This window comes from Telopea speciosissima, chromosome 9, assembly GCF_018873765.1.
Source record: "Telopea speciosissima isolate NSW1024214 ecotype Mountain lineage chromosome 9, Tspe_v1, whole genome shotgun sequence".
NCBI lineage: Eukaryota > Viridiplantae > Streptophyta > Magnoliopsida > Proteales > Proteaceae > Telopea > Telopea speciosissima.
Window position 1 is genome coordinate 15,232,629 of NC_057924.1, and position 12,286 is coordinate 15,244,914.

The 12,286-nt window shown below is 38.9% G+C and overlaps 1 protein-coding gene across 3 annotated transcripts in view; it reads right to left on the bottom strand.

The window, feature by feature from the left end:
• Positions 1-317: 317 nt before the first annotated feature.
• The window catches only part of LOC122638574 (RNA polymerase II subunit 5-mediating protein homolog), a 31,637-nt gene continuing 19,668 nt past the window's right edge, over positions 318-12,286 (bottom strand). For 2 of the 3 annotated variants that reach the window (XM_043831434.1, XM_043831436.1), the window contains 7 exons: positions 6,222-6,421; positions 6,007-6,123; positions 5,839-5,872; positions 2,147-2,229; positions 886-942; positions 709-783; positions 318-612 (listed from right to left, as the gene is read on the bottom strand). In XM_043831434.1, the coding sequence (XP_043687369.1) occupies positions 565-612; positions 709-783; positions 886-942; positions 2,147-2,229; positions 5,839-5,872; positions 6,007-6,123; positions 6,222-6,421 (614 nt within the window). In that variant the 3' untranslated portion in view covers positions 318-564. The remainder of the gene's footprint in view (positions 613-708; positions 784-885; positions 943-2,146; positions 2,230-5,838; positions 5,873-6,006; positions 6,124-6,221; positions 6,422-12,286) is intronic. The other variant, XM_043831435.1, reaches the window with a different exon arrangement.

Sequence of the window (12,286 nt, forward strand, 5' to 3'; positions counted from 1 at the left end):
GGTGAGCTCGAACATGCCTACTATCTTCTCATCTATGATTTACCCAATAGTACTCAATCCTTTACCAAAAAAAAACACAAAGTACTCAATCTCCTAAGTGGTTATTGAGTCGTCAGCTAGAATCAGGCCACCATCAAGGGTGGTTTGTTTGAATTATAAAGTCAGGAAGCTTTCGAGTGAATGAGCTCTACAAAGCCTCAGGTAAAGAATGGTAAATCTAGAAGGCCAAGTCAATGTCAGAAACTTTAGGCAGTTCATGTACATGAAAATATTTGCAAAATATTTATCAGTAACCCAAAATTCAATTTACATTTCCCAAGTTCCTGCTCCCCAACAAAGGATAAGTTCAATTCTTAATTGTTAAAAACAACTCTGAACTCCACTCCAATGGCACCAGAAAGTATGAGTGTAACTCCCATTCTCTACTCAAAAAACAGCAAGGGCAGTCTTGTGATTGATATTTTAACTGCTGGAACAGTTTCTTAAGTACAAGTGCAATAAACAAGTCGTCACGCAATCTTGATATAAAACAGTGCCAAAACAGTGTATCTCACTTGATTTATGTCAGCGACCACCTTTCTGCATCTTGAATCTAGAGACTGGCTTTGAGGGCTGTAAACCAGTTGATTGAAAACCAAGAAATCATTCACAGATGAATTTAATGAATAAACAAAGTAAGAAACACAATAACTGCAATATTGGCAGAACCTGCAAAGTAATGGTTTGCTCCACAGGTTTAGTTTGTAAACCACGAGTGTGTTCTACGATGGAGCCTGTAAAAGCCTGCAAATGGCAACAGAAACAATCATGTGAAACCTGCATATTTGTAACACAAGTATCACTCATATGAATCCATGTGGCACAAAGATGTAGAAGAATACATGCCTTTGAACTATCATAGCCTGTCTCTGATCTATAACTAGTAGACTTATCTTCAGCAACCTGTGAAGCAAAGACAGCAACATTTTTTTGTTAATATGTATGTAGACCCCCCAAGTGCCACACGAGAGAGAGAGAGAGAGTCGAAGAGTCAAAGACATTCTTTTGACAAAGAACACATGCTTTAAGGAACTTGGAGATGACAGCATACTTTAAAACCTTTCAGAAAAAGAAAATATCTTCTGAAACTACCATGTATTGTGAAAGTGCAACGGCAGTGAAACTGTTTGGCAATTACTTCATATATTAACTGTCAAGATAAAATAGGTTCCCTGAGGCTTGTAACTAAAAATTATTCTTCCCCCCCCCCCCCCCTTTTTTTTTTGGGAGGTGGGGAGGGGGGAACAATTCATTAAAAATTCCTACTAGCATGTAACAAAGACTGAGCATGAAATGGAGCAGGACAAAATCTGAAATGCATCCACATCCATGTACCAGGATTGGATTCTATTCTTTTCTTTTCTTTTCTTTTCTTTTTTTGAGGGGGGGCGGGGGGGGGGGGGGGGGGAACAAATTTATTAAAAATTAACAAAGGTATTACAAGTTTACAACAACTGTTACCAATAGTATGTAACAACAAAGACACTTGAACAGAGACCCAGAGCAAGACATGGAGCAGGAAAAATGAGATCTGCATCGACATCCAGCTACCAGGATGGGATCTTAAACCAAGATTCAATTGAAAAGAGCCAGGTTGGAGTCAGCAGCGATGGGTCAAATCTTTCAGAATAAAGGCTAACAATATGCTCAGCTTTGATCTGAAAGACTAACACAGAGCAAGAAATGGAGCAGGAAAAATGAGATCTGCATCGACATCCAGGTACGAGGATGGGATCTTAAACCAAGATTCATTTTGAAAGAGTCAGGTTGGAGTCAGCAGTAATTGGTCTTACTCAAATCTTGCAGAATAAAGGCCAACAATATGCTCAGCTTTGATCTGAAAGACCCCTGCTTTATATGAAATAAGCTCAAAGTTCATCGTTATGAATTATGAAATCTGGCTCATATTCTACTCGTAGATAGGATTTATTTGCATCAGGTCATATACAGATCCCAAGAATGATCAAAGTTGGATCAGGAAACAGATTACAATATAGAAAATCACATCCAAGACCAACCCATTTCATGCACAATCAGATCCGAGTCCAACCATTTCTTTGCCCTACTAACAGCAAGAATGGGATAGTAAGCAACAAGTGAATAGTACCTCAGTTCTTGAAGCAGTTGTTAAATGAACCTTCTCCCTCGAACCAGGAGACAGAAAAGGATTCTCAACGGAGATGGGCTTCTCTGCATTATATGCCAAACTTTTAGCACATTTAGATTTGACTGAGACATAAAGAGAGTAAGTTTTACTTTGACAATTATAAAAATCAGAGCAAATTTTACGAGATTCAGTTCACCAATAAAGGCAAAAGTACAGAAAATGTAACTATTGGTCAATTCTTTACCTACAACAAACAAATATATAAAAGTATTGGATTATATTGGCAATCATATGATTATCCCTCAAGCAATGTAGCATGCATGCATGAATATCTGGTTTCTAAGGCGATCAAAGAGAAGATCAGAAGATGTGACAAGCTCAAAGACTGCCAATTACAAACAATCATATAACTTCACCTCTAATTGATGCACATGCAGACAAAGACACAGGAAATCACAAATCTTCCAATTAGGTCAGTCTGTCACCCTGTCCCATAACAAACACAAAACCAATATTGAGCTAGCTTTTCTTTCTTCCAGTTTGTCTTGGAGTTTTGGATTTTAGAAGGAAATTGAGAGAATTTTGAGTTTAAAAGAGAATTGGACGAGATTGAATTTGTAGATTTACTTTGCGTTTGATGCATGAGTTTTCCAAAAACAGGACAACAAAAGCTGTTGTATTTTTTATCCAACATGTCAATCCACATTTTGGTTTTAGTATGTATATTAACTGTCTTTATATTTTGATGTTACTTCCTAATTATTTCATAATTGATGGATTTAACTACTTGTGGCCCAAAGTGTGTTTAATACTTGTGTAGCCCATAGAATAATATTTCTAACCATGTTAATGTAGTCCTAGATAGACAAAGGATCTATTAGGAGCCAAGTAAACCAGGACCTGCTGGCCGATTGGGCAGATTTGATGATTTAGGTCAAAAACTAGGATTAGGTCTAGGGTAATGGGGGTAAATCTTATATGATAATGATAGGCAGGTTTTTAGGTAGGGGTGTCAACCAGTCGGGCTCGGTCGGGCCTAGCAAGGCCTCACGGTGCTAAAAGCCTGCACTGTGACTGCCTGTTTCAGTTTTCGGGCCGGGCCTGGTTGGGCTTCGGGCTATAATCAGGCTGCTATAATCAGACCATAACCGGGCTGTGGCCATGTTTAACTCTAAACGGGCCTTAATTGGGTTCTAAACGGTAAAAAAATTCCAAAAATGAGAAGCACCATTCAAGCTGTCCATTTCGACCCATTTCATCCTGATCAAGTCAATTTTGAATATAATGGGCTTATTAACCAAATCAGTCCATTTCGACCCATTTCATCCTGATCAAGTCAATTTTGAATATAATGGGCTTATTAACCAAATCAGTCCATTTCGACCCATTTCATCCTGATCAAGTCAATTTTGAATATAATGGGCTTATTAACCAAATCAGTCCATTTCAACCCATTATCAGGTACTGCAGGATGATAATAAATCAAAGATAAATCAGATGTCTGTTAACCAATTATTTTTTCCATCTCGCATAACCCCCTCCCCCTTCCCATAGACAGAATTTAGTGTGACATGAAAATTCTAACATATACTTATTGCTGGCACTGAAATGAGGAAAGAGATTAATACACAATTAAGTATGCACACTCAACTTATGCAATTTCCACAAAGATGGAAATATGAGCTACATAAATAAATAACAGCCCAACATAGAAATAAATATTAAAAGGGTCAGGCTAAGTCGGGCCTGGAATCGGTCGGTCCGGTCGGGCGCCCGACGGGCTAAAACCCCACACGTTTAGTAAACAGGCCAAGCCGGGCTTTAACCAGGTGGGCTCGGTCGGTTCTGTCGGGCCGGGCCGGGCCTGGAATTGACACCCCTGTTTTTAGGAGTCCAATGAAATAGGTTTGATGCAGTTTGAGTGAGAAATTAAAATTTAGAAAATTTGGGTTTCGGGTTTTGGGAAAGATGGGAGTGATGGGTTTTAGGGTCTAGAGTGAGAGTTTGGGCTAGGGCTTTAGGTCAAGTGCTAAGGGCAGTGAGGAGAGGGTTCGGTTGTAATATGAATGGGTTTGGATGGTTGGATAGGTCTAGACAGATTTTTAGGGTTTTGAGTTTAATGGGGATGAGGGGGATTAGGGTTTAGGGGTTAGGGGTTAGGATGGGACTGGAATTGGGATCGAGTAGAGGGGATGGTCTCATGGAGTTGTGGTGTGAATTTGGGAAGATTCTAATGGTGAGATTGTATTGGACAGATTATAGATGAATTAGGGTTAGATGAATCAATGGGAATAGGTAGGGCTTAGGTTGGAGGATTAGAAGAAGGTAGAATGCTGAAAACTGTAAAGTACTTATTGTAATTGAATATCTTCAATGGCAGCAGCTTGAAGAATATAGGGTCTCCCGATCTACAAGATGCAAGGAGTTGAGAAGAAGATCCTCCCGGTCTACAAGATGCAAGGAGTCAACTGGAGATCCACCAGTCCCTTCACCTTGATATTACTCACAAGGCACACTCTCAAAGGAGCAAAGCAGCAGCAACAATGGAGCAAGCAAACACAAAGTTTATTTTTCAAATCTGAATTGTGAGGGAGCCTCCCACGATTTTATTAATTTATAATATGGCCATAGACCTAAAACGTATTCACCCTAGGAATTTGAATCCTAGGCTTAATCCTAATTACAAACTAAAACACTCCCTCTAAAAATCGTGGAGGGGTGGAATTAAACACTTAAAGAAAGATTCCCTAATCTACCAATAGGAAATAAGCACCTAACAACCAATAGGATTAATTCACTTAAATTGAACCATGGTCTGAACCGGTTCAATTTAAGTTTACAATTAACTGAAAAATAAACTAAGTATGGAATGCAGAAATAAACTAAGTATGGAATTAAACTAAGGCTCCAATACTCAGCCCTAATCTTAGGGCTGCTTCTTCTTCTTGCGAATACTTGGATCGGCATCACATGTTGTGATTAATATTAAGTTTCCCACATTAATTATTCCATGCCATCAATTCCTAATATTTTTAGTTCCCTCTCTAGAGCACTTTGGAGTTAAAGAAATTTCTGTGCTTGCGTAGTTGTATACCTCCTTAGATAAGGGTCTTATAGCATTCTTATTTTCAGTTTTAGATTCTCTACACTTTGTTCATAGAAAAATTTTTCTTTAAAACTTTTCAATATGCTTTAATTGCAGAATTTGGCCAGGAATTTTTTCTAGATCAATCTGGACCAGTATCTTCCAAGATTGATCCATCCCCTGATACTGATACATTAAAACCCGAATCCTTTCTTTTATGATTTTGTTACCTCCAAGAATGTTCTTTATCAAATTCTGTGTTAGAGAGTGCACCATAGACACCTAGGAGATTCTGAGAATAAAGTTGGTTTGGAGACAAACTGTGTTGTTTGGTAATGATCTTTGACTCTTTGCCAATTCTACTCAAGAGGTAGACCCAGAAAGAGCAAGCATTGGAGTTTTATTGTTATGAACCTTATTGGCTGTGCAACATCTATTCAAGATGGTGACTGTCCATGAAAGCATCAACAATTCAAAGAATTAGGAAAACATGTGCAATGTAGGTACATTGAAAGTAAATTAAATCCCCCCCCCCCACCTAGCCACTCTAGCAGAGCGCACATCTCGTGTAAGCAATGACCCATGCATGAATAAGAAAGATGCTAACCTTTACGCACAGGTCGCACCTCTAAATCTTCCATCTGCATCTCAGAATTCAGACAAATATTTAATGAGTTCTCTGAAGATATACTCATCGACCATGTGTAGTATATCTATAACTGACAGAATATATGAACAACACAGAAAATAACACAGTAAAGCTAGAATTGCTTACAGCTGACTGATTAACAAAACCTTGTTCAGAGCCAAGGTTGTGCAAAGGATTTTTTGTGGTTGTGTTAATCGCCTTTTTATCTTTTGTTTGTTGAACTGAATCCATTAGCTGAGGCTCCTAATCAATCCATAATTGAAATTTAATTAGCTATGATACAAGTAAAATTTTATCCATCCACTATCAATGAACAAGGACCAAGAGTTCTAAATTATTACATCTGAGAGATGGCCATCATAAGCATGCTGACTTATTGAGCACTGAAAATCAGTTTCGGCTTCATCCTCATCATTACTTTCTGCTGCAAGTTCCATTTTCTCAAGTTCATCTAACCTGGCCATCATTCGAGCATACTCTTCATCTTCATTAGTATCTTTCACATTGCTCGCTTCAAAAGAACCTACTGGTTTTGACACACCTGAAATGTTTGAATAGCACGAGCTTCAAATTTTATCAAGATTTGAGGTCCTAGACCACATGAAAGAGTATATTCCTATCAATTTATAATTAGCTCAAAAGAATGCTGGAAAAATATTCCAAAACAGAATATAATTGAAAAGGAGGGCAGATGTAGCAATAACACTCCAACATCCAAACAAATAATGAAATCCTTCATGGGGATGACTTTAAATTATCACAACAGCAGAGTATCCTACAATGGTTTCTCATAATTCATTTCTATGAAAATGAATCTAAGTAAATAAATGAATGAACAATATAAAGTATAGAATTCCATTGATAAACTATTGCAATCTACGACACTAGAATACTGTCATGCTGTGAAACCAGAGTTCCACTAAGAATCCTAAAAATATTTTGACCCGCAGAAGCTGTCCATTTAACAACTTTTACAGGACAGAGTCTCCAAATAGGCATGGAATGATGATGTGTTCCACTAACCAGGCCAGACAGATTGATGCAGGTCCAAGCACTAGGAAGAAGAAGAAGCCATGATATGGCTGCTGTTGTGTTTTTCGTTGGAGCCTTTTTCTTTTCCCATACTCAGTTTTTTTTTTTAGTGTCTAAGTTATTAGGGGCAAACCAGTCTTTTCCCCTTTTAATTATTTTTAAGTTGCTGCTTAGTTTTATTCCCCTCCACGATTTTATTAGAGGGATGATTTGTTCAAACTTGTACTCAGATTTAGAGTACAAGTCTGCTGTTTGTAATTAGGACTCAGATTAGGAATTACCACTCCTAATCTGAGTAGGATTTTGGCTCAGCCCTGACTATAACTAAAGCCCAACGTGGGAGGCTCCCCCACAGTTCATTATTAAAAATTTATGCTTCTTAGCCTTGCTGCTATTGCTGCTGCTCTTTGTGAGTGTATATCCTTGTGGATCTCAAGGTGGTAAAGGGTGGGTGGACTCCTACGACTCCTTGCATCGTGAAGATCGAGAGGTCTCTTCAAGATATCAAGCTGCTGCCATTGTTTCTGCAATTCAGTAAGTTTGAACCTGCACTTTGATTTTAAACCTTCTTCTTTTAATCTGCCCAGCCATTCCCCTTTCATTAGACCTAATCCACACACCCCTCCATCCATCAAACCCTAATCTCCATTAAAACTGCAACTCCTACCTTAACTAGGACTCCCTCATAACTACAGATCTGACCATCAATTTAGAACCATACTTCTAGTACACAATCCCCACACTTCTCCCTACACTCGATCCTAAACCCAGCTCATAATTCCCACTCTATCTCCTCCATTCCTCCACTCCATTAAACCCAAAACCTGCAACTCAATTCTGTCCAAATTGCAGAATTTGAAAACCTTCCCAAATCCTATTATTTATATGCCATAAAAGCACCCTAGACCTACACATTGAAACCCCATAAACCCCATTGCCATTGTCCAACCCTAACCCTAGTTTTGACCTAAATTAGTAAACCCTAACCCAATCAGCCAGCCTTGTGTGTGACCCCATTACCCTGGCTCCTAGTGGGACTACTCCTACCTAGGACTACATTACAGATTCATGAACCCACAGGACAGGATAGTGTGAATGATAAGTTAGGACAAAATAGGGCAGGGGCAGACTAGGTGAGGTACTGATGACAAGAATACTTGGATCGAGTAGGCCTCCCAATAGGTGGTATAATCCCTCTGAAGATCAAGCTGATCCAATGGTCGGATCTGCGGATAAATAAGGTAACACAAAATAGAAAGTTAAGAAAACCAAAATTTGTAATGACTTAGATCACCAAAAACTCTCAATCCGCAGGTCAGATGATTCCCCAATTCTGGTTGAAGGAAGCCCAGAAAATAGAACTTCAGAATGTACAAAGCTCCCACGCAACTACGCAAGTAATGGTCCTGCTGCTGGAACTTGAGAAACTTGAGAAAAAAAAGAAAGAACATAGAATAAGAAGACAAGATATGACCAGGGCTTCATCACCACTAGCCTACAGCAGGCTTTACCACCTAGGGTCTGCAAAATGCAAACCACAGCAGCAAAGTCTCAAAAGGGAACACAATTCCAATCACCAAAATTGTAGGCTGTAGCCCTCTCTCTCCTTTATTTATAATAACTTAAAAAAATTACAAGAATAGAAACCCTTTCCTTCGTGGGAAGGATGCCAAAAAGCAAAGAGAATCTCAAAATTAGGATCTTTCCATAAAGAGGATCCTTGCTATTACAAGAAAAAGTAAAAAAAACTCATAAAAAATTACTTAGCTATAACTTAAAGAGTAGGAAAGCAGTTAAAAAATTAGAAACTAGATGAAGTAACAAGTAACAACTAAGAAAGAATATTCAGCAAGATATGCTGAATATCTCAACACCAAATTTTCCACTTCATGAATATCATCACCAAGGAGGGCCTTGTAGAGACGTAACCAAAACAATACGCAGGTAAGGAACCAATTCTGCTTTGAACAGAACTAGAACCATACGCTTGGTTCTTCAGCCAGCTCCCTCCTATCACATGCCTGTTTGGTCCTTCTTTCTGGGACTGAACTGCTTCAAATGAATTTTACAATTGCCACACAGATCACATTGGCGAAGCCAAAGCCTCAATCATGCACCATTATGAGGCATAGCACTAAACTTTGAAATATGATAACAAAAGAAAAGAAAGGAACATGAGGAAAGGTACAGTGAACGTTTTGTCAAACAATAGTTCCTTGTCAGTTTTGTACGGTCACAGGATCATATACCCTTTCCTTAGAATGGGTCACACCTCAGCAAGGGTAACTGATGTAGGGCAAAACAAGAAGAAAAAGAGGCCAAAACACTGTTCACGTGAACAGTGTCACAGCCCCTTACTTTGCCTTGGTGAGAATATTATTAGAAGATCCTTGGTGGGGACCACATGAGGATCTAAGCTTTGACAAGAAAGAGGATCGGCTGCTAGTTCAGCCACTTGAAGATTTTATTTTATTTTGTTACTATTCTCTTAGTAGTACTTGGTTACTAAATCTATTAGTTTCTATTTTAGTTATTCTTGCATGTGGCTGAACTATAAAGCTTAGTAGTTTCTATTTTTAGTTACCTTCTATTTTAGTTAGGTTTTAGTAGTTTCTATTTTCAGTTAGTTTTTAATTTAGGAAGTTTCTATTTTCTACCTTCTATTTTGTAAGCTTGCCTAAGCTATTAAATAGACCCTCTATTGTAAGGAAGATCAGGTTTGGAGAAAAGAATTTTCAGGCCTTGTTGCCATCGGTTATGGGAGAAATTCCATATTTCAACAGCTGGGATAGCTGTGGGTGAGAGAGCCATTCCCCTACCCACCTTCTCTTCTTTATCTTCTTCTCCTTTCTTCTTATCGTTTATGTTCTCCATTCATATGTAATAGAAAACAACAATAAAAAAAGAGAGTTTTAGTTATTTAATTTGTTCCTTATCGTGTTGATCCTGGCTGCAATTGATCTCCTGCTGGTTTCCCTGGTTCGAGGTCGACTCTTGCATTAGTAACAAAATCATCCCAATATCTTGCAGCTGCACCATCTTCATCCCCAAGCCATTACATTCAAATTCATAAGGCGGACCTAAAAACCTGACCATTGTACCTTTCTCAAGGTTAAAGTATCAGTATCGCATATCGTATCAATCGGGAGAATTTAAGAGACGTATTGTATCATATCGGAGATACGTATCACACGCTACTGATACGTATGGAAATGGCCTAGATACACATGGAAATATACTTTGGAACAAAAAAACAATACAAATAAGCAATATATAGCATGTATCATGCATAAACACTAAAAGCACAAATGCTTGTAAATCATACAAAGAAATGGTATAAAAGTGAAGATTATAAAAAATAAAAAAAAAAGTTTTTTGCAAACCCATACCTTTTTTCTGTTCTTCTTCAAAACAAGAAATGAGTGTTGCTTGAGCAAAAATCAGCCCTATTTCCTCCCTTGGATTCGTTTTCCCTTGTTTGAGTAAAGCCTAATAGAGTGAAAGAAGGGGAAGAAGAGGAGCAAAACTGGAGTTTTTGGAGTGAAAAAGAGACCGACCAGTTCTGTTTTGCGTCTCTGGTTCACGTACTAAGTGAAAAAAGGGGTTATATCCAGTGTATCTGTTAAAACGGAATCGCACAAGATGGCCAAATATGGGATCAAAGAAAGCAACAAGCAAGACAATCGCAAACACACAAGATTTACGTGGTTCGGTTTCGCGAGAAACATATGTCCACGGGAAGAGCAGCGGCAAACTTTTCACAGAACAAAATGAAGATACAAGTTATTTCGTCTAACCCTAGCATGACGGCTACAAAAAATTTTCTCGGGGGCTACGCCCCACAAACCCCCAAAGAGATTTATTTGCTTGCTACGTGTTGGGCCACCTCCACGTCACGAAGTAAATCTCAACTTTTTCTCCCTTTAGGTCGCCTCAAAATATGTCAGGTCCGGTCGGATCCGCATCGCACTCAGATCCTTGGAATACAAGACATACTCAACAAATCTCCACCTTGACTTGAATTCCAAAACTGTCAAATCAAACACCTCCTTCAACACCCTAAGACTACGTGAGCTAACTCGGTGTAGGAAACAAGGGATGATCCTGAAGAAGATACCAACTCCAACAACAACAAAGAAACTTTTGCCACTCTTCAACAAGGTCCCAAGGGACCAACAAATCAAATGGTACAAACACCAACCAAGCTCAAGCAATGCTTGAACTCGATCAAAGGAACAATCTTAGTAAACATATCTGCAGCATTGTCTTCAGTACCAATCTTCTGAATCAAAACAATCTCATCTTCAACAACATCTCGAATGAAATGAAATCTGACATCTATGTGTTTGGTGTGCTCATAAAATCTATGATTCCTGATCAGATGTATAGCACTTTGACTATCACAATTCACTATTGAGGTTTGCTACGATAAACCCAAATCAGAAACCAAACCCTTCAACCAAATAGCTTCCTTCACTGCTTCCGCTGCTGCCATATACTCTGCCTCTGTAGTAGATAAAGCAACAATACACTGAAAAGTCGACTTCCAACTAATGGCACACCCTGAAAGTGTGAAGATATAGCCTATCGTAGATCTTCTTCTATCGAGATCACCAACAAAGTCAGAATCCACGAAGCCAAGAACTGAGGAGCTTGAGTCACTCCCTTTAGCAAAGACTAGGCCAACATCTGCAGTACCTTTGAGATACCTAAGTATCCACTTCACTGCTTCCCAATGTACCTTCCTCGGGTTAGCCATATACCTACTCACAACACTGACAGCTTGGGCTATATTCGGTCGAGTACAAACCATAGCATACATAATGCTACCAACAGTACTAGAATATGGAACTCGTGACATGTACTCCACCTCATTCTCGGTTTGAGGCGACATCGTAGCTGAGAGTTTGAAATGCAACGCCAAAGGAGTACTCACCGACTTGCAGGCCTGTATACTGAATCGTTCAAATACTTTCTCAATGTATCTCTTTTGAGATAAGTGCACCTTTCCTACTTCTCTGTGGATCTCCATCCCTAAAATCTTCTTGGCCGCACCTAAATCTTTCATATCAAATTCCATATTCAGCATCCTCTTCGAAGTATCTATCTCTGACTTGCCCTTTGTAGCAATGAGCATGTCATCTACATAAAGCAATACGTAGATGCGAGAACCATCGGACAATTTCCTGTGATACACACAGCTATCAGAAGCACTTCTAGAATAGCCATTCCTAGTCATAAAAGCATCAAACGGCTTGTACCACTATCTTGGGGACTGTTTTAAACCATACAAAGATTTCTTCAATCGGCAAACGTGGTCTTCCTTTCCTTCAACAATGAACCCCTCTGGCTGACTCATGTAGATTGTCTCCTC